At 35.1% G+C, this 27,196-nt stretch overlaps 1 protein-coding gene across 5 annotated transcripts in view; it reads left to right on the top strand.

Annotated features, from left to right (window-relative positions):
• CDK14 (cyclin dependent kinase 14) overlaps positions 1-27,196 on the top strand; it is a 772,185-nt gene that overhangs the window by 102,562 nt on the left and 642,427 nt on the right. For all 5 annotated transcript variants that reach the window (XM_074266573.1, XM_074266570.1, XM_074266571.1 and 2 more), the window contains one exon: positions 794-945. In XM_074266573.1, coding sequence (XP_074122674.1) covers positions 942-945 — 4 coding nt within the window. In that variant the 5' untranslated portion in view covers positions 794-941. The remainder of the gene's footprint in view (positions 1-793; positions 946-27,196) is intronic.

Here is a 27,196-nt window from a genome sequence, read left to right as displayed (position 1 = left end):
TGTAATGCTTGCTTATTTCCAAGATTGAAATATTCTCACTAAAAATTTAACAATAGGATCTAGGAAGCTGGTACGAGCTGGCTCCTGCATACCCAGAGACAACCAAACTGAGTGTCCCCTGAAGTTGACATTTCATATCCTGCCTTTGTGCCTTTGTTATTTCTCATATGTGAAATCCACAGCTATGCTTTTTTTTCCCTTCTAGTGTTTATGTGGTATATCCTCTGATAGAATATTAACTCCTTCAGCATAAGCTCTAGTCTGTTTTTGTATTTACATTTCCAGAAAGCCAATGCTTGTGTTATATAGTTTGAGGATTGCCCCAAATGTCTTTTTTCATTAGCTTGATTTCTGTGTCTGAAATTTTTAATAATTTGTTCCTTTGAGGGAAACCACTATGTTTTGTTTTGTTTTGTTTTACACTGCAAATGCCCCTTAAGTTGATAAACTCAATAAGCCTTATTATCTATTAATAATTTAGTATTTGCAGGCACTCTAGCCCCTGGGAATAAGCTCTTATCCACCCATATTTATGCCTCTGATTAGAAGGGCACCATGGCATAATGGATAGAAAATTGGTCTCAGAACCAGAACGTTAGTTCAAGCATTGCCTCTGACATAGACTAACCATGTGACTCTGGACTAATTTAATCTTTCATAGTTATAAGCAACTCTCTAAGATTCTAAATGACAGAGAAGGTGCTGATTTCTATTAATAGAGACAATTTCCTCATTCAGGAGGAAATCATAGGTCTGGCTCTCATCTCTTATACACAATTGTATTTCTTTACAGAATCTCCCTCCAACCCCAAATAATAACAATTTGGAAAATGGAAAATATATGACCTGACCTCAAAAGAAAGAAGAAGTGGTGTATAATGTAAAAGTCATTGAAATATCAACCAAGAGGTTTCCATATTCTTCCCAGTTCTTCTACAACCATGGGTAAGACATTTTGAATCTTTAGTTTCTAAGTTTCCTCATTTGTAAGATGAATGGATTGACAAGTTTATCTAATCAGAAAACTCAAGCTCCCAAGATAGAAATTCGGCTATCATTTTCCTCCAGATTCTGCAGTTGAGGAAACTGGAGCCCAGTGAAGCTATATAATTTGTCTGAGATCATAGAATGGCAGAACTGAGATTTAATCCAGATCATCTGCCTCTTTATCCTTTGTTCTTTCCATTCTTGCATATTACTTCTCCATGGGCAACCTGTAAAGGACCTTAGGCCTCTGACATTCCAACAGCAATAATCTGGCTGGGGGTGCATTGGGGAATAGGGAATTGGAGAAAGGACAAATGAGTTGGGTGGAGGAATAAGAACTATACTTGGGAGAAGGCAGGAGTGAAAAAGAGACATTATAAGGACATGGACTACTTTGGAGGAGGAGGGCAAAATAGCATTCAGGTTAAGGAATTTTAAGTGAATATTACCCTCACCTCTTAATATGAATTCAATTGTTCATTAAAAAATTGACATCAGCTTTGACGTGAGTAATAGTTTTTAAAAATTATTCCATATGAATCGATCAACAGAGCAAATATTTATTGACTTCTTACTACATGAAAATCCCAGTGCTCAATTTCTTTTGGCTGAGGGTCATTATTTCCTACTCAGAAAAACCATAGCAATTAGAAATCAAAATTTCTTGCATAAGGTACTGAGTCATATTGGATTGCAGGTGTTTATCAACTTCAGTTAGTATGTGAAAATGGTCATAGGATCTTGAACTAGTTGCTTAAAACCCATTTGTGCCTTAATTTTCTTCATCGGAATTGGACTAATGAATATATGTATGTATGGATAGATGTATGGATGGATGAATGAAAAGGGGGAAAGAAGAATAATTTTTTAGATACCTACTATTAAGTGGCACTTCTAGTGCCAGGCACTGTCCTAAGTGTTTTACAAATATTTCATTTGATCAGCACAATGAGTGAATAAATAAAACATTATGTGCAAAGTACTGAACTGGGGATACAAATAGTAAAGTAAGGCAGTCACATAATAGATATCAAAACATACATGGGTGGCAGCATGATACAATGGAGAGAGAGCCCTGAAATTTGTAATCAAAGGACTTGGGTTTAAATCCTGGTTCTGCTATTTAGTGTAACTTTAATCAAGTCACTTAAATTCTGCGTTCTGCGTTGCTCAATTTCCTCATCTATAAAGTGAAGGAATTGCAGCAGGGTTAGAGCCTTGGTCCTGGAGTCAGGAGGACTGAGGTCAAACTTGACTTCAGATACTAACCAGCCATGTGAACTGAGTAAATCATTAACCTCCTTGCTTCAGTTTCCTCATCTTTAAAATGAGAGAATTGTGCTAGATTTCCATTTCTGATTCTATGATTCTTTGCTCCTTATCAAGTGCTCATAAAGATTATTAGTGAAATGCTTGTTAAAGGTTTTAAACCTTCTCAAATGAATCTGAGCAGCCATAGCACACGATCCGGTGTTTTAGCAGGGCTAATTTCAGATGTGGAAGCTGAGGCTGACAAAGGTTGCCTCATTCAAGATCACACAACTAGTAAGGGCTTGGGGCAGGTTTGAATTTATATCTTTCCAACTCAAAATATGCTCAATATTGAATATGTCCAATACTCAATCTGCTTTCAGATATGAGACACCTACAGGGCTGGACCCGTTTAGCTTGTAGTTTTTGGAGAATCAAGAATTTGCTTCTACTCTGAGAATAAAAATTCGTAAGGGATTCCTGACTTGCTGACAAGGTTCCCTTGGGGGTTGTGATTTGTTGCTAAGTTACAGCTTTGGTTTTACTTTGATATTAAAACTGCTAATAGTTCTACCAGATAACTCATCTCTGTAGGGTAGTACATCAGACCAAGGGATGTTCTGGTCTTCTGGTCAATTGGATCACAAATCTAGCTCCAACCCACCTAATTTTCTGGACTGATGAACCATGGCACATTCAATACAGTCTATATTCCAGTCAAACTAGCATAAATATTCCTGTTCCTGCCAATGAGTCTTTTAGGATCATCTTCCCCAAGTGTGGAAAGCTCTTTCTCTTTTTACCCATACCTTGGTATCCTTAGCTCCCTTCTAGGCACAGCTCAAGAGCTCCATCCTCTATTTGGCCTCCTCTGTTCTCCAAGTTAGTTTTCTCCTTCCTCTGCTCACATTCACTTTGAATTGAAGTCTTTTACTTTTTTATCTGCATATTATATATATATGTATATATATATATGTATGTATGTATGTATATATGTATACTTATTACCCCAATCTAGTAAAATGTAAGCTTCTTGAAGACAGGGACAGCTTCATTTTTAGTTTTTATATCATGAGTTCCTAGCTTAATACCTGGCATATAACAGGTGCTTAATTAATGATTGTTGACTTGAATTTGTCGAGATAGCCAAAGCCCTGGTGCTGTCTCTCCCAATAACTCCTTGCCTCTCCAGCTGTGTAGAATGTTGTTCAGTACCACGGCTAGCTTCCTTGGAATCCAGCCGCAGCTAGCTGATTTATTTGCTGACTTACCTTCAGCACCTCACTTAACAAGAGGGAGAATAATTGGCAAATATGTGTAGAGGGCACCTTACTAAATTCTGGGGATCCAAAGACACCTTCCCCTATGCCCCCAAAAGGGGAAGAAAAGACCCACCATGCTTAAGAAGCTAATAATCTCCTGGATAGGACCCAGCCCATAAGCAGAGTAAATTCTGGCTAATGTGAGGAAGAGAGAGCACCACCAGCTGAACTTAGATCCAGAGAACGTGCATAATTGTTAGACTAATGCAGGAATGGTCCCCTAGCAAATTCCTTATTTAGGTTAGCTTTGTTTCTGTTGTGCTGAAATCTTTGAGTCTCTCCCGTAGTGCAACATTTTGTTGGTGATGCTCACTCATGACCTTCTCCATGTCTTTCTTCACTGACCTTTTGATAATCCACATGCCTGAAGTGCACTTTCACTGAAGCTAAAAATTCTCAAGTGTAGAGCCAAAAAAGCATGGAAGATATAGCCTATGCCAGCAGACAAAGGGGCGGAAAGCAGCAATAGGCTGATTTGGCTAGATGGTATAAGAACAATTCTCATACATAATAAATCTAGAGAACTAGGATAACCCCTTATTCTTGAAGAATCCTAAATGTGTTCTTTACAAAGAATAGATTATCTCAGAAAATATAATGGGGAAAGAAAGAAAACAACAATAACAAAATCATGGGACTGGAAAGCCTCAGGCTGTTTCCATAAGATAGGGTGTCAGGAATAGAATATTGAACCTGGAGTCAGGAAGACCTGAGTTCCAGTGACGCCTCGGATACTTCGGCTGGGCAAGTCACTTAACTTAGTTTCCCAATCCAATCATTATAATGCCTATATCCCAGGGTTGTTGAGAGGATCAAATGAGATCATATTTGTAAAGCACTCAACACAATTTCTGGCATATAGTACGAGCTTATAAAATGCCATTTCCTTCCTTTCTTCCTTAACTAATTTCATATGGCCAGCTATTTAACTACTGCATATATCTAAAGGACTTGTATAAATGTGAGGTTAGATCAGGAATGACTCATTAGCAAAAACCTTAATTTAGGAGAAATATGCATTCTTTTTTTTTTTTTCCCCCCTGAGGCTGGGGTTAAGTGACTTGCCCAGGGTCACACAACTAGGAAATGTTAAGTGTCTGAGACCAGATTTGAACTTGGGTCCTCCTGAATTCAAGGCTGGTGCTCTATCCACTGCGCCACCTAGCTGCCCCCAGAACATGTATTCTTATTGTAGAAGCTTATTGATACTTTTCTCCAGTATTTATTTATTTGTGATGATAGCAACCTGCTGATCCCTACTATATAAGACACTATGAGCCCTAGGGAATCTTAGCTTTAATTCTTCAGAGTCTGTGATTGTCTAAATCTTGCTGTCCCAAAGAATCAGTGGGCTTAAAAAGATTGGATCAACACATTGCAATTCCTAAAACCAGTCCAACGCACTAACCTCCTGTTCAATCCTGGGCTCTGTTCATCGTCCATTTATAGTATCTATTCAGATAAGCCAGATTTATGAATTACCCATTCAACTTCATCAAAAAGTTGTATATATCATAACTCACCCCCCCAAAGAGCTTGTATATTCATATAGCAAAAGTAATTGATAATCTATGAACTAGCCATGTATTGTCAAGAGATGGAGCACGAGACTTTCAAGATGAAGTATTGTAAGATTTATGAGAAAACCTGCACAAGAAGTGCACAAAATAGAAAGGGAAGGAGGAGGGATTATTATCTACATCTTTGTAGGAAATAATCTCATTGATGATATCATAGCATAGTCCTATTTTTATTTAATGAGATGTTTTTCTTTCAGTAAAGCCATCAGGCATCATCAGTAAATGAAAATGTATTAATATTGCCCAAATATGTTTGAATTTTGCAAATTCTATATTTCACAGGGGAAAACTTAATAGTGGTTTACTCCAATGGGACTTCTTGTGATAGACAGACAAATTAAGACAAATTAGTGATTATATTTTACAGTAGAAATATAATCATTGCTCCATGAGTTTGCTAATTATTCTTCCCCATTGAGGTATATCAGCCAAACCTTAATGGTAATGAAAATGTACTAAAGAAGTTAGGAAGTAGATTAGGATAGGAGAAAACTTTAAATTTAATCATTTGGTTAGGAAAAAAAAATACTATACACAGATGTAAAAGTCATGAGTTTTTAAGGTTTTTGCTAAATAAAAAGCCACCAGAGGGCAGCTTAATACAATGCAATGATGCAATGCTTAAACCAGTGGAGCACATTTGTAGTAGTATTCACTGTCAGGTTCTATGTAATCCTGCTGCTAGTACTAAAGAATCTTAGAAGTAATCAAATTTTACTGAAGGAAATATTATAAATGTACTAACAAAAATTAATGCTACTTAAAGAAGCACATGAAGGAACTCTGGCCTTGTAACCAAGACACTTGGGACTCAGGCTCCAGCCATTCCTTTCTGTGCCTCAGTTTCTTCATGTGTAAAGTAAGGTGAATGGATTTATGATCTCTCTGTTCTCCTCAATTTAGTTTGTAATGAGGCTTCTTATTTAGGAGAACCAGATGTTTGTGTTTCTTTTTTTATTGAAAGCACTTCCTGACAGTTTACTTAGTGGGAAAAATTATGTCTGTTTTACCAGTAATAACTCCTAAGGAGGCCAAGTATTTACTCGAGTATGTTCATGAGAGAAAATAAATGCTTCACCTTGAGCTGCTGTTTGGAAAGTTCCAGTTGCCATTTATATCCTCATCAGCACTGTTTCTTAGATTGGAAAAAAAAAATTAAAGCACTGAGGAATTTCTTTCTAATTAAATAGGATAAACAGTGTCCAAGCATGGCTGGGTGGTGCAGTGGATAAAGTACCTGACCTGAAGTCAGGATTACTTGTCTTCCTGAGTTTAAATCTAGACTCAGACATTTACCAGCAAGTCACGTAATCCTGTTTGTCTCAGCTTCCTTATCTGAAAAGTGAGTTGGAGAAGAAAATGGCAAATCAACCCAATGTCTTTGCCAAGAAAACCTCAAATGGGGTCACAAAGATTTGGACACAAATGAATACAACTAAAGAACAAAATAATGTCTATGAGTTTCCTACACCAATGAAATCACAAGTCTCTGTTCTGTTCCTCAGAGTGTCCATGAGATTCTGAATTGGCTTGTTGTAGTCAATGAAACTGGCAAAAATAACCTTAAATATTGAAGAAAAGAGTCTTGCCAGAGAATGTTCCACTTTCCCCAGCTGCCAACAGCAATATAGGTTTAATTGGAGAGATAAGTTTCCTAGAAAAGGTCCTTTATTTATTGTTACCTACAAAATAAACATCTTAGGGTTTGGGATAGGAAAAGATAGTCCTTTTCCTAGCTTCCCCCCTGGGATGCATGAGTTCTTCTGGCAACATTTTCACTAATGACTCTCAGAAAAGTGGGGGAAAGGGCTGCCAGCCATTGGCTTCTGTCCCATCAGCCAGCTTTGTGATGAGCGGAAAGAGAACTCTGTTTATGGTCCTGGGAATTGGCCAATAACTGCTTGGGGCAGGATCGCCTGGTTAAGGATGTTGTAACCCTCCTGTGAGATGTACTATTTATCATGTAATTAGCTAAGACTAAGAAGGGCAGAATGGCAAAGTAATAGAGTACTAGCCTCTACAATCACCAAGCACTAGATTTGATCCCCTCCCTTTGACATGTGGACACTTCTTAGCTGTGTGACCATGGGCGTCGGTAGAATCAGGACTAGAGACATCCTATTTGAGATATATTAATTCTAGCCCAAGAAATGTAACTGTTCCTATTATTACTCTTATTACTAATAATACTAATGGTTATGATTATGATTTGGGTGATGAGAAGAGGAGAAGAGCTAAGGGTATCAACTATAGGATTTATGATGTAGAAAGTTCCTGGTGAGAAAATTTTTCCACTAATGAAAATCATCATTTTCTCTGCTACTTGGAGTCTATAGCAACTCTAAGATACTTATTATTTTGAAGCCTCCTCTCTATCCACCCTGTCCTACTGCCTCACATTATTGTTAAATCTTTCATACTATCTTGAAAGTCCTTTCTAACTCTAACATTGTGTGAATTTATCTCTCTGTATTTTTTTCCTTTTGAAATTTTGACCATTTGTGCCTCTATTTCCTTTCCTTCTTCATTTATCTTCTGATTTCATCCCTTGACTGAAACTGCTCTCTTCAATAGTACTAATGATCTCTTTATCATCCAATTTGGTGGTTTCTCAATCCTTATCTTCCTTGACCTTTATGAAACTTTGGATGCAATTGCTCTGGATACTCTTACTTTTCTGGGGATTTGTTATTCTCTTCTCTCTTGGTTCTCCTACTGTTCCTTCTCATCAATCTCTTTTGCTGGATCTTCATCCACATCAGGTGTATTAATTGTGAGAATCCCCCAAAGGTAGACATTCTTCTCATTTCTCACTATAGTATATACTTTCTCACTTGTTGATCTCATTAGCTTCTATGGGTTCGATTATTGTCCCCCTGCAGATGATTCCCAGATCTAATATCCACACTCGTCTATCTCCTGGTAACTCTAGCCAGATCACAAACTGCATTTTGAATATGTTGAAATAGATGTCCTAGAGGCATCTCAAACTCAACATTATTACAAAAATACAAAACATTATCTTATCCTCCCAACCCCTTCTCACCTTCCAAATTTTCCTGTTACTCAAGATACTACCATTATAATTATCCAGATTAAAACTGTGATGTCATACTCGACTCTTCTTTCTCATTTATCTTACATTTTTGCTAAATCTTATAATTTCTTCCTGTGAAACATCTCTTCATTAATCCAGCAACTATCCTATTGCAGCTTCTCATCACCTCTTTCCTTTATTATTGTAATAATTTGGGATAATCCTAGATATGAGTGAAATCTAAATTTTAAGTAATTCTCTTTGGGAGTCTGAGGGTGAGTTAAAAAAAAGCTAGAGAGGAGACAAAAGAACTTGGCTCTGTTCATTAGAGGCCAGAACCTGGTAATAGTAGTCCCATAGTAGAGAAGGAAAAGGTGAGTTCCTTAGTCCCTCTCAGACTAGCAACTATTCTTATTATTAAAATAGGAATAAATGCAAAGGTCTACACCTGTATTTCTAAAATCAGCTGTAGAAATACAACATGTGAAGACATAACTAGGCAACAATTTATATGAAAAGTGACTGTGGTGTCTTAATGTTCTGCAAGCTCAAAACAAGTCAGTGGTCTGTCATGGCAAACAGAAAAGCTAATGTGACTTGAAACTACATTAATAGAAGTATAGTGTCCATAACAAAGGAGGTAATAATTCTTCTGTAGTTTGCTTTGCTCAGGCCATATTTAAATTTGTATTCAATTGTATTAATTATATTTGCATTAATTTCTTAGACCCACATTTTAGGAAGGACATCAACAAGCTGTATTGCACCCAGAGGAGGTTAATTAGGATTAGAGGTGAGAGGACTGTGAGCCATGCCATGTTAAAGGAACAAAGGCATGTTTAGTTTAGAGAAGAGAAGACTAAGAAAAGAACATGACCAAGAATTTGAAAGGCTAAGACACGAAAGTTTCAGTTTCTCCTGCCTGGGGAGACCTTATAATAAAATGAAGGTTGCAAGCTCAATTTAGGCTCAATATAAAGAAAAGCTTCTGAACAATTGTTATTCCATTATTTCAGTCATACCCAACTCTTCTTCATGCCTCATTTCTTGGCAAAGATACTGGAATAATTTGCTATTTCCTTCTCTAGCTCATTTTACAGAGGAGGAAACTGAGGCAAACAGTTAAGTGACTTGCCCAGGAGTGGCACTAGTGCCCTAGTGAGTGTCTGAGGCCAGATTTGAACCCATGAAGATGAAACTTCCTGACTCCAGGTCTGACACTGTGCACTCTTCACTAGCCGCTCTCGTTCTAACAATGAGACTTGTCTTAAAGTAGAAACAAGCTGTTAAGATTAGGAGAAACTTGGTGTAAACTCTTCTTATTAAGGGCATATTAAGAAAGCTAATGAAGAAGTGACCAAAGACAGAATATTGAAGTTCAGCAGGGAGACCAAAAAAAGCTTTGATGATAATTGGAAGGGTCTTGTAGGATCCTGCTCTGGAAGAAACCATTAGGTACTCTGGTTTAAAGCTTCTTAAACTATTGGATCATAACCCTATCTGGGGTCACATCACTGAATGTGGGGGTTATTGTGAAAAAATTGGCATCTGTAAAAGGTATTAAATATTACACCAAGATTTAGTTCTTTATGTAAAAATAAACAAGCACATCCATCTCGTTAGTGAGCAAATTTGATTTGGTCTTTGATTAATGGTAAAATTATATGTATTCCAAAGAATTGTTTTAAAATAAATTTCTTTAGGATTTATTATTAGTAATATTTGATTTGTCTACCTATTTTTATATGCCTATATATCCAGGGTGCAAAAAAATCTCTGGCAAAAAGGGATTGTGAGTGGGAAAAGTTTAAGAGCAAATTTGGGAGCTGAAGAAAGCAATCTTCTTACCCAGATCAAATTGAAATCCATCGCGGCATAAATCAAAAAATCACTCTGGTTCAGCACTATGGTTTCTTCCTAAGGCTAAAATCCAAAAAGCTGAGATAAATGTGAAAATCTATGGTAGATGCTCTGCCCCTTGCCCTGACTCTACTGTGTTGGCTTATCTACAACAGTAAAGGTGCAGATTTAAACAGAGAATATATTGTCAACTGACATATCTATTTTAAAAAAGAAAGAAAGGGTCCATCAGTGTGTATCATTGTTTGTAATGATATATTTTATGTACATTCATTGATTTTGCTGATTTTTAAAATATTCCTCTTTTAAAAATAATCTTTGTTATAAGGGATAACTTTCATTTTTAAAGGGACAATTTTCTTTAAAAGAGTAGAGATTCAAAAAGAAAGAACATAAATCTCTAAAAATCTATTTTAAAAAGGTAGGGTCGAATACCCTACCTTTGAAGGAAGATAAAAAGGACCCTATGAAGGAAAAAAGATGAACAATCAGAAAGAGCTTAAGAGAAAGGGTTTTTCTGGAAGCAAGGTCATAGAGCAGCTGGGAAAGAAGAAGGTCAATATACAGAGAGATGTTCAGTATACAGGTTAACTTTAGACAGGAAGGAAAAATCTCTTGTTCTGAGGTTAACAGGAAGGATAAGAGGAAAAATTTATGGATGAGGATATGTTTTAAGAAGACAGGGCCATCCTTGAGATCTGCGGGGCTTAGGGGACATAACCCAAAATTGGACCTTCCTTACTTTTTTTTTTTTTTTTTTGGTAAATATGAAATCAGGTTAAAATGCATAATATGGCCAAACCAGAAGAACAATTTGCATAATAACAATATCATAACAACAAATTAACTTTGACCCACATATGCAAAAGTGTTTGTAGCAGCCCTTTTTGTAGTGGGCAAGGAACTAAAAATAAAGTGGATGCCCATCAGATGGGGAATGACTGAATAAGTTATGATACATGAATTGTTAGGGAATATCATTGTTCTATTAGACATGATGAGCCAGAAGGCTGATTTCAGACAACCCCAGAAAGACTTACACGAATTGATGCTAAGTGAAGTGAATAAGAAAACATTTTACCCAGAAACAACAAGATTATGTGATGATCAGCTGTGGTGGATTTGGCTCTTTTCAACAATGAAGTGTTATTCAGGGCAAGTCCAATAGACTTCTGATGGACAGAGTCATCTGCATACAGAGACAGAACTATGAAGACTGAAAGTGGATCAAACAATGGTATTTTCATCTTTTTTATTGTTGCTGTTATTTCTTTGCCTGTTTTTTTCTCTTTTCCCTTTTGATCAGATTTTTCTTGCATGATGAATATGGAAATATATTTAAAAGAACTGCGCATATATCAGATTGTTTGCTGCCTTGAGGAGGTAAGGGAGGAAGGGAGAAAAATCTGGAACACAAAATAAATGGAATACAAAAATGAATGATGAAAATTTATCTTTACATGTATTTGGAAAAATAAAATACTTTCCAAAATTTAAAAAAAGAAAATAAAAAGCCAAACAACTTTGGAAGGCTTAAGAACTCTGATCAGCAAAATTACTAGTGCTATTGATCTTTTTATGGATAGAAGATTAGAGGAATATGCAAAATGAGATATATCTTTTTGGACATGGTCAATGTGGGATTATATTTTGCTTGGCAATGCTTATTTGTTACACTAGTTCCATTTTTCTTTATGATGAGGGGTGGCAAAAATAATTCTTAATAATTGGAAAAAATTTAACAAAAAAATACAAGTTAAAAATAGTTAAGTACATGTCCACCATTAAACAATCCTTCAACCAGTCTGAATCATAAATTTTACTCTCAATGATGAAGCAAACTGTAAACTGATAAATATGCTTAGTGGAGGACTGACATCATCAAGAGTGGGAAAAGTCATTGACTTCTTGGTTGTGTTCCTATTGCCATCACCGTCTTTTGAACCAAAAAATACAAAGAATGCAAAAAAATTGAAAACAGCACTGAGAGAGAGGAAAAAGGCAAATAAATTACTGTCTTCTTCAGCATCATGAAAGCCTGTTCTGTAAAAACACCGAGACGGGAACTCTGATGAAGAATAAATCTAAAGTTGTATAAAACTTCACTTCCTCTGATTATATAGTTTATAATTGTATTCCACTTTGTACTTAAGCTTCCTGGTGAGAATGACTGAATAAGTATATTTTCAAATCTGTATTTTATGTATTATATAAATGCACTGTATAATATACTGCTTTACAGGTTTATTTTTATAGAGATTAAAATATTTTTAGAAAGTTATAGAGGAAGTCTTGAAAGTACTGCATTACTAATAAAAATCTTTTGATAACTCTAAAAATAAGAAGTAGCTAATCTCTTATCATTCTCTATTGAGAGAAATTAATATAATAATATGATAATAACAACTATTAATTTATGACCTCCTTTCCTTTCATTTTTGTTGAAACCCAACTTCTGAAAATGTCAGTCAGTCTTGGAAGGTCATGGCTGAATGATTGCTCTTAACTCTCAAGAGACTTGCTCCTTAACTAAATTGGTCAGGATCTGACCCAAATGGCAAACATGATTTCTGTTGGAGTATAAAAAGAATCCAGTCTCATTGAGTCTTTGGAAGGTATCCTGTCTTTCATCTCCTCCATTAGAGTTTAGGGCAACTCAGCTCATGAAAGAGAAAATTAATCAGAGAGGTGCAGATGGAAATAGTTTCCTTTGCCCAGATTCCTTGAGGATGTTGAGTCTTGTCTCTTGATCAAACCTTTCTCAAGGTTGAAGATTTTTAGACTGACTCCTCATTAAATATCTGCCAATTAGGGATTAGTCAGGGGAGTTCCCTTTCAGAAATGATTTAAGGTATTTCAGAATCTCCCTTGGCATCTTTGGTTACCGAGAGAAACCACTGACCATCAGTTTATTGATTTCAGGGTAGCCTAATTAGCAAATTGATTATTAATTACTCAGAAACTCTGCCTCTTGAGGTTTTTTATTTGCAATACTATAATGTTGTAAATGGACTTCTACTCAATTGGAGTGGTCCTTGTCCAGTCTGTCTTTGTACTTGATAAGTACTAGGTTAAGTCCTTTTTAATTATGGCATGGAGGTAACTGGTTTTTCAGAGATTATGTAGAAAGGTCACAAGTTTTTGGTGGGTTCTGATAACCTAGAAAGACTTTGTATCCAGCTCCATCGATATATTATGTGTGTGTTGTCCAAGAAATTTTATCCATGACTGTTGATTGGCTGATATATCAGTCTAGCTAAGTATGAAGATGCTCATCACTCTTGTGATATGGCAATCCATGAAATGCACAAAAACATCAAATGGCTTTAATTCTACATGAATCCCTCACATTCTGCAATGATGATAGTAGAGAAAATGGAGCAGGCCATTCTAAAACTCAGCCTGTTCTTGGATAAACATTGACCCAACTGGTGAGCCTCTTAACATGAGATCTTTGTCCAGTGTAAAGTGAGTTGACACTCTACTGGAGGAACTGAACCACACCCATGTTGACATTCTTGCTATAAATGAAACCATAAGACATAACAAAATTGCATGTAAATGGAATGCAGTGTCTCACAGAGTGGGGAAAGATTTGGAGGAATTCGTTTTTTCCTGTACCCCAAAGCAGTTCAGTATGACTTCCTGGGACAAGTGGCTCTCTTTCTTTGCCATATTGGCAATTATCATTGGCAAACAGACCGCCAGGAAGAAAACCCTGGCTTACACACTAAGATTCATGGTAGAGATTAAAGAAGCAGAGAGATTCTGTGAAGAACTTGATAAGATCTCCCAACCTAAGTCAATATACACCTGTTTGCTTATGTTCATTTGTGAACACTGCAGAAGGAGATAATGAAATGTGCCAAGAAATGATGTTTCTAATTGTCTTTGGGGGCAGGATAAAACCAGCTTAACATTTCTATTTAACAATCTGCATTCCGTTTAACTCCTAGGAACTAAACAGAATTGAATTAATTCCTTGGAAAAGAATTCACAAATTCCTAAACTTCTACTTCCCTTTCACCAAATAAATAATTAGAATTCTTTTACTTTTCCACCTGTAGTAAGCCTGGACTTAGTCTCCAAACCCCAAAGCATGCTAGTATATTCTGCCTCCAGAACTTGACTAGCTCCATATTCCTTGGGTTCTAGAAGTCCCCTTGAGGGATTATGGAATTCTTTCCATACTGTCTTCTTAAATCCCCATCTGAGGCACTCTTCCAATATAATCATGAATGATTACCACCTCAATATCATTTGTCAGTACCAATTATATCTCTTAATATCATTTAACCAACTGAAAGCTCCTCAAAAGCATAAACAACAAACATTAATGGTCTTTTTACAAGGGGTTATTTAATAAAAAAGAGAGTAGGTACATAGACAAAAAGAGATAGCACAAGAACTATGAAAATATCCTTCTCTGAATTGGGGTACTTTGTCTCCCTTAACTACCTCAATTTTTGGGAATGCTAGGTTCAAATTTAAAGTGATGACTGACAAACATTCCCGTCACTGAGTTCACTAGGTGCAGCTTACCTGGTAGATAAATCACTCCCAAGGTCTCACCTGCTGGATCAAGCAGGTTGCTCCTCAGCATTGGCTCCATCCACAGTTCTGGTGGTTCCAGTGATCTTTAGTCTTTCAGTCTTCCACATTCGTTCACTCAAGACTTTGTGAAACACGACTGAGCAAAACAAGTCTTTGAACAAAGTCACATGGTGACCAGCTAGGCGTTTTATTCATTTCTTCTTTCTCACTCAAATAATGTCAGGGAGAAAGAGCTCAAGTTGCAGTCTTTGTACACTTTCTGAGTTCTAGCTTAGTGATCAATTAAATGTATTAAGTGGACAGAAAACAATCATGGAATAATACATACATATGCTCTAAATTGGGAGCAGGACCAGCATGCACTTAGACAATCAGGCTCCTTATGTGGGCTGTTAGCAGGTATAGGTCCCTGAATGTATTTTGAGAACTGGACTCCCCTTGGTCAGTCCCCCTTGTCTACCTCATAACATTCCTAAAGTTTACGTTTTGTCAGCTGAATCAATTTCCTTGTTCTTTTGTGGATTCTCTGTTTTTTCTTTTTTTCAAAAAATATTTTATTGATGCTTTAAAAAAAATCACATCAAAAACATTCCTTCTTTCCCAGTGGAACCTTACCTTGTAACAAATACAGTTAAGCAAAACAAATCAAATAAATCCTTTAGTTATGTCTCATGCCATGTCTTATTCTAGATTCAAAGTCCATACTCTATGTGGAAGGGAGAAACAGATGTTTTACCAGCAGTTTTCTGAAGTCACAATTAGTCACTGTATTCTGATGACTTTATTATTGATTTTCATTACCATTTGATATTGCTTCATAATTGTTACTATTTGTTAATTCTTTGTATGTTATTCCCCCTTTGGAACAAATCTGAGGAGATTAAGGTTCAAATAATGCTCATTTCCCTTTCCTCTTTCCCTCAAGTATAATAAGTCTTTTGAGCATCTACATGTGATATAATTTACCCTATTTTGCCTCCCCTTTCCTCTTCTCCCATAAAATGCCTTTTTATCCCTACTTTCTTTTTTATATCATCATATAAAAGGCAATTTATACATACATACCCCTAGGTATACCCATTCTTACTACCCTGACAAAGATTTACATATCATCTTCCCATGTAGGGGGTGTAAACATTTTAACCTTTAAAACCTTTTAAACCTTTAAACCCTTTAAACCTTTAAAACCTCTTAAACCTTTAAACCCTTTAAACCTTTAAAACCTTTTAAAATCTTTTTTACCTTCTAATGCTTCTCTTGAGTCTTGTACTTAAAGATGAAATTTTCTGTTCAACCTCTGGTCTTAAAACTGATGAAAATTCCCAAGTCCATTGAATGTCCACATTTTCCCCTAAAGGAGAATGCTTACTTTTGCTGGGTAGTTGATTCTTGGTTATAGTCCAAGCTCCTTTGCCTTCTGGAATATCATATTCCTAGGGCCTGAATAATCTTGATTGTGGTTCTTCAACATTTGAATTGTTTGTTTCCGGCTACTTGTAGTATTTTCTTCTTGATCAGAAATTGTGAAATTTAGCTATACTATTCCTTGGAGTTTTCATTTTGGAGTCTCTTTCAGGAGATGATTAGTGGATTCTTTCAATGACTATTTTTACCTTCTATTCTATGATATCAGGACAGTTTTCCTTGATGATTTCTTGAAAGATCTTTTCCTGATCATGGCTTTCAAGTAGTCCAATAATTCTTAGATTGTACCTCCTGGATCCAAGTCACTTGTTTTTCCAATGAGGTATTTTACATTTTCTTCTATTTTTTCATTTTTGGATTTTTTTTTTTTTTGACTGATTCTTGATGTCTCTTTTGGATTCACTTCCATTTGTCCAATTTTAATTTTTAGTGAGTTATTTTTTTCAATAAGCTTTTTTACCTCCTTTTGCACTTGACCAATGGTACCTTTAAAGGAGTTGCTTTGTTGAGTGGATTTTTTTCCCCATTTTGCCAATTCTATTTTTGAGGAGTTCTCTTTTTCCATTTTGACTATTCTATTTTTCAAGGACTTGTTTTCTTTTTCTACTTTGCCAAATTTATTCTTGAAGAAGTTTTCTTCAGTATATTTTTTCCATTTTGCCATATTTGTTTTCTAAGGAGTTGTTTTCTTCAGTAAATTTCTAAATTTTCTTTTTCTTTTTTTTTTTTTTTTTTAAAGCTGTTGGTTCTTTTCCCCAAACTTTCATACTTCTCCTGCTTAGTACTCATTTCTTTCCTCCATTTTTCTTGTATCTCTCTTTTAAGATCTTTTCTGAACTTTTCCTTGGGTACAAAGGAATTGTTCCAAGCTCTTTTGCAAGGGCCTTTCACTGACTTTCCTAGTCTGGAATTGGGGTTGGGGCTTGGGCTGGTGGGGCTGGTGGTGTTGCAGGCTTCCCCTGTGCTGGGTGGGCTTGGTCAAGTCCCACCTGTCATGCTGTGGTCTAGAGGCTCACAATTTGCCTTTGTAGTTTTGTTGGAGGTCTCACAGCTGGTTTGCTGATCCCTGGCCTTCTGAACCAGGACAGAATAACTAACTGCTATATTTTGACTAAGAGCCTCCTAGATTACCCTACACCAGGCCTCCCTGTTCCAGGTTTCTCTGAGCTGTGTCTGCCCTGAGCCGTGTTCCCTCCTGCACAATGAGATAAACCTTTCCTCTAGTCCTTCCAAGATACCTTAAGCTGGAAAATTATTACACTCCAAATATTTATGGATTCTGTCACTCCAAAACCCATTCAGAGGCAATGATTTTGAGGGAAACCAGGAAGAACTCAGGCAATGTCCTGTCTACTCTCCACTATCTTGGCTCTGCCCCCTGTTAATCCTTTAGTATATATTTAAATATGGTTAATTGTTTAACTTTACTTAATAATTGTTAATTTTGTTTAATATTCTTGTTTAAGTTGTCTTCCTTTGCTATGTTGTTTTATTATGTTGTTTACTGTGTTATTGATTGTTTTCTTTACTATGCATTATCATACAAATATTTCAAGTTTCTCTGCAGTCTGTATAATTATTCTTTCTCAAGGCACAATATCATTCTATTCCATCCTATAGACCACCACTAGTTCAACCATTTCCCAAGAAAACCATTTCCCATTTTCCTTCTAGTTCTTTACTACTACAAAAAGTAGTGATTTAAATTTATTTGTGTGGAACCTCTGTCTGACAAATATGGGAGTATTGCTTAGTAGTATTACCGACTGACCAAAGGAAATTCAGTGTTCTAAAAGTCTTAGTGGAGGTTTAAAACCCAATAGCTTTTATAGCTTAAAATCATGCTAAGACTTTTGGAACACTAAGAATACCCCCTAGTCTTTCCACATTCTTTTGGAAGAATGCTCCACCCTCGACCCAATTGTATGCAGTATAAGGAAAGGACTTGATCTATTCCAGTGATTTTACTGGCATTGAAAATTTCCAGTGAAGGAAAGTCCCTTTCCCAATAAAAGTTACTATCTTCTCTGCAATCTGTAGTCTTAGAACATTATCTAGGTTGCTGAGAGCTTGACCTGAGGGCTCACAGTCAGAATTTAGCAGAGGCTGGGTCTGAACACTGGTCTTCAGACCCTGAATCCAGTACTTTATCCCCTATATTACCCTTCCTCTTATGCATTACAGGTAAATATAGTGTAAAAGTATTTGTGTGTATTTGATATAAATTAAACTAACTTGTAATAAACCAGTGATAGACTTTATAGGAAATAGAGCAATGGCAGGACAGTTAGCTAACTAAATAATAAGAATGAATTATATATATATACATATATATATGTATATATATTGCTTTAATGTTTACAAAGTGCTTTCTATGCATAATTTTATTTGATTCTCACAACAGCCCTGTGGCTTTGAAAGAATCAAGGTTCTTGAGAACCAATAATAGAACATATCACCCACCTTCTGACAGCAAAATGATAGATAGGTTCAACATGCAGAAGGAGAAAGATGTCTTTCAATATGGACAATGTGGGAATTTTTTTTTGTTTAAATATATATTTTTGTTTATATATATATATATATATATATGTATTCACACACACACACACACACACACACATATATATATATATATTTAGAGGGGTGTTTTGTCTCACTGTGTGTTTGTCTCAGTGATAGGAAGAGATATAGGATGAAAAGAAAATAAATTTTGTAATTGAAAAAAACTAAAAAAATGCAGTTAATTTCTGTAGATGGGATGTATTGAAGGAAAATGCAGTTAATTTCTATAGATGGGATATATTGAAGGATCAAAGGGGCTCAATGATTACATTACAATCTTGATTCAAACCAAGAAAGATCTGAAATTAGCACAATATCATCTTCAAGAAGGCATAGATAAATATGACAAAAAAACAAAGTGTTGGATATTGGAGGGGACACGAAAATACTATTGGTGAAATTATGAAATGATCCGATCATTCTGGAGAGCAATTTGGAACTATACCGAAAGGGTTATAAAAATGTGACTCTTTGATCCAGTAGTACCACTGCTAGGTCTAAAAGATACAAAAAAAAATAATAATACATAGGATTTATTTGTACAAAACTATTTATAGCAGGTTTTTTTGTTGTTGTTGTGGGTAAGAATTAGAGACCAAGGTGAAGTTTATAAATTAGGGAACAGCCAAATAACCTGTATAGGGTTGTAATGAAATAGTATTCTGCAATAAGAAATGAAAAGCAATCAGATTTCAGAAAAACCTGGAAAGACTTACATGAACTGATGCTGAGTGAAGTGAACAGACCTAAGAAAATGCTGAACCTACTGACAGCAATATTGTTTGATGAAGAATTGCAAATGATTTAACTGTTCTCAGCCACACAATGACCCAGGACGATCCCAATGGACACTGTCCGAACTAAAATTGTTTGAATACAGACTGAAGCATGCTATTTTTCCTTCTTTCTTCCATTTTTTTCTTTCATCCAAGTTTTCTTATACAAAATGATTAGCATGGAAATGTTTTATATAACTGTACATGTATAACCTATACCTAATTGCTTACTGTCTCAGGGAGGGGGAGGGTAGAAAAGAAGAGAGGAGAATAGAATTTAGAGCTAAAAACTTTAGATAAAAATGCTTAAAAATTGGGAAAAAATAAGAAATAAAAGTATGCTAGGATTAATTCCCCCCCCCCAAAAAAAAAAGAAAGCATAGCTATAGAGGATCTATAAGGAATTCTTCCATTTGTTTATGCACTGAACAGTTTCCATTACAAGTAACAAATACCCAAGGGTATGCTGGTAAATGTTTAACTACCAGCTCTCTAGGGAAAAAAAAAAATCTACGCAAGACACAGTTTTAAATTTAATCTTCTTTATTAGCATTTTCCTGTATCACTTTCTTAAGTTTAGACAATCAATAAAATAATAAGTCAAGCCCTGATTTGTAGGGTTTACTTATTTTTAAGATATAAATGCACCTATTGAAAATTTAACAATAACCTCTCAAAGTCTGGTTTGACCTGGTTTGCACATTCTTCTGCAAACACTTTGATGAGCATAAGACTTTCCATTTTGTTTCTTGACTGATATTTATCCTCAGAGAAATGTTAAACAAATTCCCTTGATAAAGATATGCATAGGAGACACTTGAAGGAGAAGCTGTAAGAAAATATTTTACTGTGCAGAGGCAAATGCTTTCTAGTAGTCAGAAAACACAAGGACATTGAATCTTGTTTTGTTTTTGCAATAACTGTGTTCACTGTAATGACATGGGCTGCTGTAGCATATCCTCTGTGAAAGCCTTTTTATTCTTTTCTCTCACCATCATATCCTGGATGGATGTGAAGGTTATTCTCATAAAGATTTTGTATATATAGGAAAATAGATACTTGGAGCCAGAGTTATTCATACTTTTTTTCCCAGCACCTTTCTTTATGAGCAATATTGTCTAAGGAAGATGCTTTTTTTTTCAAGTGTTTGTTAATCTTTCTCCTTTGAGCTATCCCTTCAGATTCAAGTAACCTTCAGCAAGTTACCTCTGTTTAAATTTGGTTTATTCCCAATTCTTTTCCCTTTTTTGGTTTCTATAGTACCCTTTCTACTTCCTCATCCAAGACACTGGGGATGGGAGGGATTCCAATATTACTGATAGAAAGAATAGTTTGTTATACTAAAGTTAAAAATTCTTCTAGATTCCTGTGAAATATCCCAGTGAGAGGTCGTGAAAAAGCCCAGCTTTTTAGTGTCCATGTAGATAAATATACCTCCAGATACATGCCTACCTACATGCATGCATACATACATATATACTATATACATATAGGAAGAAGAAAAAGGAAACAAAGAAATTACCCCCTCCAAAAAAAAAAAAAGCTTTTCATATGAGAAAAAGCAAACAGGAAAGAAAGAGAAAACTTTAATGGGATAAATAAATATTATAGATTATAAAATTCCGAATTCTCTTTGGAGACTTCTCATTACTAGAAGGGAAAAAAAAAAAAAACAAATTAGCTTCAACAGCAGCCAAAGAAATTGTAACTAGGTCTAGCGTGAGACATCAAATTATATAATCATTACATGAAATGAAGGAGAATTAAGGATTAGTAAAGAAAGAGCAGTTGTCTGTACATACTGATCTAGTGCATGTAATGAGAGATCTTTCACCAGCAAAAATGGAACCAGATATAATGATAGCAAGTGTCAATAGCATGGAGAAAATAGTAGCCAATTTGAATGAAGATGTAGAACTATTAGGAAGTAAAGACCATCAGTATGGAAAGCTTCACAAGAGGCAACAAAACACCGTTAAAGGTCAATCCAACTAGAAAAGAGCCTGAAACTTTAACAAAGATGATGGAGCTGAGATGGAGAGCTTTACATTTTAATTTAAAGTTTGTGTATTTTTTTAATAAAGCGTGACAAATTACTTGGTGGCCTGAGCAGCTCATCATTATGTTTCCTTGAGATATAGAACAAGACATCTTTATTCAATAAGCATAATGAAAAAGGTGTAACACAGGGCTTTTTATATGCATATATATATATGTGTGTGTGTGTGTATATATATAATCACAAATGATTTTGCTATTATCACAGAAACTATACTGTGAATACTCTATAAAGAATAGGGATTTTATATAAATGGTGAACTCAACCAGATGTTCCACTCTGTAGATGATAGTTTAAATGATCTCTAATCCTTAAATCATTGTAGATTCTCCTAAATGAGATTTAAGATTTATGTTCTTATGCCCCAAGGGCTATCAAAATGTCCACACCCTTTGATCCTGCAGTGTCTCTACTGAATCTGTATCTGAAAAGGACCCAACGTGCAAAAATGTTTGTGGCAGCCCTTTTTGTAGTGGCAAGGAACTGGAAACTGAGTGGATGTCCATTAGTTGGAGAATGGCTGAATAAATTATGGTATATGAAGGTATAACTGAATATACCATATTCATAAATATTCCATAATTATTCTAAAATTGTTATTTTATTATTGTTCTAAATATTATTATTCTAAAAGAAACGATCAGGGGGGTGATTTAAAAGAGGCCTGGAGAGACTTACATGAACTGATGCTGAGTGAAATGAGCAGAACCAGAATTAGGAGATCACTGTACATGACAATGGCAAGATTATATGATGATCAATTCTGATGAACTTAGTTCTTTTCAATAATGAAATGATTCAGGCCAGTTCCAGTGGTCTTGTGATGGAAAGTGCAGAGAGAGAGCTATGGAGACTGAATGTGGATCAAAACATAGGGTTTTCACCTTTTTTAATAATTGTTTATTTGCTTGTTTTTTTTTCTTTCTCATTGTTTCTCTTTTTATTTGATTCTTCTTACACAGCATAATAAATGTGGAAATATATTTAGAAGAACTGCACTTATTTAACCTATATTGCATTACTTACTATATAAGGGAGGGAGAAGAAAGAGAAGGGAGGGAGAAAAATTTAGAACACGAAGTTTTGCAACAGTGAATGTTAAAAACTATCTTTGCATGTATTTTGAAAAATAAAAAGCTATTATTATTTTAAAAATAAGTAAAGGAGTTATGTTCTAGTTACCCAAAATAATTTAATCTAACTATCCAAATGGATGAAGAAAACTCAAAGTGAGCTTACAATCCACTAAAAGCCCCATTTCAGACATTTGTTTTTAACCACACCTCCCCAATGTTGTACTTATGAAGAGATTTTGAACCCCAGAGTAAGACTTTATATTAACCCCTGTTCAATTAGACATTCTTAGATTTACAACAATTTTTAAAGTTTAAAAATTTAAAGGATCTGTTGAAATCTTTTTGACCCTTTTTCTGACATTTGATATATTAGTTTGGTGTCACTTACAATTGGAATAAGTTTATGTCTATACCTATGTTAATTCTCTTTGTATTTGCATCTGAACACCTAACATAATATATAGCACATAGCAGGCAGTTTACAAATGTTTTTTGATTGATTCATTGAAAAAAACTTTTAATCACACTACTAACAAGCACAAAAATGAGGTCTTTCTGGATTGACCTAAGTGACCTCTATAGTTCATTCTTTCTTTGTGTAATTGTTTTCTGTTTTGAATTTTAGTAGGAATTGAAGTTATGCTAAATGGCCCATACTTTTATGCTTTTTTGTTTTAAATGAGAATATTGGCCCTTTTCCAGTCCTGGGACACCTCTCCTGTAATATTTTTCTCTAAAATGTAATATTCTCTGGGAGCAGGTTTCTTGGGGGACTTCCGGGAGCAGCCTTCATTTCAGTTCAGTAATCACCCCAAATACAGCCAGGGATTAAAGTCCAAATCCTTTATTGTCTCCTTCAATGTCTTGTCTCCTTCACTTGGGGCTCAGCTAGTTTTCTGGAGACCTGTCTCTCTCCTTGGTTCTGAGAACTTGAGCTCCCGCCTGCCTTCTCTGGCTTCTGAATCTCCCCGATTTCCAAGGGTTTCTGCTTCAGCCTGCAGCCACCACAAAGGTGGAAGATGGAATGAATCTGTCTCAGTCTCTGTTCCACACTGAGTATAAACCAATCATTACATCACTAGGAAACCATTATTCGTTGTAGGATTAAATCAATGCTAAATTAGATTTAGCCATTGTCTCCTCAATTCCACTCAGTACCTTGTTTCAAGTTCTGGCCCATAGCATCTCCTTGGAGGATCAGATCAATCAGACTGAACCATGCTAAATTAGATAACTATGGTCTCTATCAATTCCACTGACTTAGTACCTTGTAAGACTCTTTTGTTTCAAGTTCAGAGTTCTGGCCCATAATGCTCTACCATTTTGTGCAATCTGAGGTATGTTTTTTTTTTTTTTCTTTTTTTGCTGAGGTAATTGGGATTAAGTGACTTGCCCAGGGTCACACAGCTAGGAAGTGTTAAGTATCTGAGGTCAGATTTGAACTTCAGTGCTGGTGCTCTATCCACTGCACCACTTAGCTGCCCCATTTTGTACAATGTTTTAGAGACTATTGATAATTGCTCAACGATCATATTTTCCAGTTCTTTCAGTTCTCTGGAATGTAGTTCATCTGGGTTCAATGACTTGAATTTAATCAAGAGCAGCTGTGTTCTCTTATTTACTTAAACATATTGCCTTTTAATTCGCTATTAGCCATTTTTTATTTTGATTTTTTTCATTCCAATAATCATTCTCTTGGTAGAAAAAAAATGCAAGAATTCTCTTTAGGCAGCTGGTGAATACCACAGTGCATAGAATACTGGGGTCTGAGTTTAATAATAATTTATTTATAATATACATTATATATGAATATATAATATATATGCTTAATATATATTATATATTCATATATAATATATAATTTATATAATCCTGGACAAGACATTTAACCTCTATTTCTTTAACTGTAAAATGAGCATAAATAGAACTTACCTCTTAAGGGTCAAATGAGATAATACTTGTAAAAGACTTAACACTGATCCTGGCACATAATAGTCATTTTAGAAATGTTTATTCCTCTCCCCATCTTCATTGTCTATTATCATCATCCCATCATCTTCCGCTATCCCTTCTTTGTCTCCTCTTTTCCCAAATATGTTTTTAAATTCCCCTTTTCTTGTTCTTAGAATTTGTTTCCAATCATCATTCAGAACACAATATTGCACAATACAAATACAATATTCCTATTAGAATTTTTATATACTTTTGTATTTGTATCTGACTTGACTTTTTTTTTTGAGATTTGAATACAGGTTTTATTGATTCCAAATCTATTATTTGATTCACTACACCAGGCTCTTAAAACCTTAATTGATTTTCCTAAAAATCAGTCATCAATCAGAAATAGGATGGCCCTATTCCTTTGTTAGCTTTTCTATTGACAGTTTTTTTTTTTTAATTATAGCTTTTTATTTACAAGATATATGGGTAATTTTTCAGCATTGACAATTGCAAAACCTTTTGTTCCAACTCTTCTCTTCTCTTCCCCTGCCCTTCTCCCCCAAATGGCAGGTTGACCAATAGGTGTTAAATACGTCAAAGTATAAGTGACTTTACTTCTTTTGTAGAAGTTTTTAAAAATATAAAGTGGTCTATTAGTTTCTGATCCAGACCAATTTCATACAACAGGCTGGATTCTAGGGAAAAAATGAAATACTCCAAGAATATTCAGTGAGGATGGCATTGATTCAGTTGGGCATATCTTCCATGCTTCTGTGTGGTACATGACAGTCTGGGGCAGAAGTCTTGGCTTTTGGATTATGTACATTAATGACCTGACTTTTAGTCCACTGACCCAATTAAGTCTGATTTCAATGCCTTTCATTTATTTTATTTATTTATTTATTTATTTGCAGAGCAACTGGAATTAAGTGACTCACTTAGGGTAAAAAGTATTAAGTGTCTAAGGCCCAATTTGAACTCAAATTTTCCAGACCTCAGGATCAGTGTTTTATCCACTGCTTCATCTAGCTGTCTTTTATGGAAAAAAAAAAAAAATGAGCCTAACCTATATTGGAGCAGGGCCTTAGAATGTTGTTCCTGCTGAAGTTAATTATCCACATAAGTCTTTCCCTTTTCCCTCTCATTGGAATGTTCTTTATCTTCAGAATTTCATTCTTTTAAAATAAAAATTATTCATGACAATTTACTATCTCTTCTGTGCTGGATCCCTTTGAAGAATTGTAGTCAGTGGGATATTAGTCTATCCTTCCTTTGAATTATCTTCATTTTAGAATCTGTCAGGCTATGTCTGGATTTCCTTTCCTTCTCTATTGCACATTCTTTGATGGAGTTATCACTTCTGACCCATGAGAGGAACCTGGGAAGTTCCATAGCAACAATTTCTTTTGTTTGTTCTTCTATATATTAAAATTATCAGTAAGATAAACTAGACATTATTAGCCGCTCTGCTTTTGTCAGAGAGTGAACTCCTTGAAGATACCCAAATATTTGGGGCTTTCCATTACTTACACACCATGCTTTCAGGACAGATTTGTGATATATTGATCCTTATTTTGTCCAGATTGTCTCTCTTTCTATATATAGTCCATACACCTAAGATAAAACAAAAAATCCTACAAAAATGAATGTTGAAAATTATCTTTACATGTATGTGTTTCAAATGTTTTCTCCCTTCCTCCCTTACCTCCCCTCTCCCCAAGAGAGCAAGCAAACTGATATAGTTTATACATGTATAACCCTTTTAAAATATTCCCATATTTTGTCATTTTGTGCAAGAAAAATCAGACTAAAAGGATGGAAAAAAACACATAAAAGAAAAACCAAACAAACAAACAAAAGACGTGAAAATACTATGCTTTGATCTACATTCAGTCTCCATAGTTCCCTCTCTGGATGCAGAGAGATTATCTTTTTAATAGATAATTATTCCTCCCTCCTTGTATTTTTTTAAAATTTTAAATAAAACTGATACCCTAGGGATTGTTTCCATCCAATCAAATCTCAGTGATGACAGCTAGGAAGTCAAATTTGCTTCTTAGTTAATTTTTCATTTCACCATGTTTGTTTTGTGTTTATTGAACTCTATTCATTTCCTGCTTTTGTCCAGGTAGTCTCTAGTATACAGAGATAAAATAATAGATTTTATTGTTGCCTCACTCTGAGTTTTGTTTCTTGTGAATCAATTTTAAATAGAAATATGATGAGCCAGAATTAGCTCTTTGGGGCTTCTTGAATCATCATAAAGATGAAATTTGGTTTTGAAGAACAATATTTGGTAAAATGATTATATTTGTGTGCTCATGGACAAGAAGTGAATGGGATTAGGAAGTATGGAGAAGTTGTGGTATGAAGAATTAGAGGGAGTACATACAATTGTGGAACCATGCATCAATCCAAAGTATCAAAGTGTAGAAATATGCAAGCTCAGATTATCTTGCCTGAAATTTAGAATTTTAAAATAGCTGTTAAAATTATTTACTATCAAAATAACATACTTTAAAAATTGTATGTATTTTCTAAGTAAAAGAGCTGTTATACATATTTTCATATATTTTGCCTTTTCCTCCTTGCTTGATCTCTTTGGAGTTTAGGCCTAGTAAATCAGAAAGTATGCACAATTTAGTGACTTGTTATAGTGGGTATATCTATTCAGAGCTTCACTTTTAGGTACCTTAATATACCTGTTTTCCCAAAATTCCTCCAAGCTTTCTCATTCTCCTTTTTTGTTATGCTATTCTCATG

Source organism: Sminthopsis crassicaudata, chromosome 5, assembly GCF_048593235.1.
Source record: "Sminthopsis crassicaudata isolate SCR6 chromosome 5, ASM4859323v1, whole genome shotgun sequence".
NCBI lineage: Eukaryota > Metazoa > Chordata > Mammalia > Dasyuromorphia > Dasyuridae > Sminthopsis > Sminthopsis crassicaudata.
This window is presented reverse-complemented; position numbering and strand designations above follow the sequence as displayed.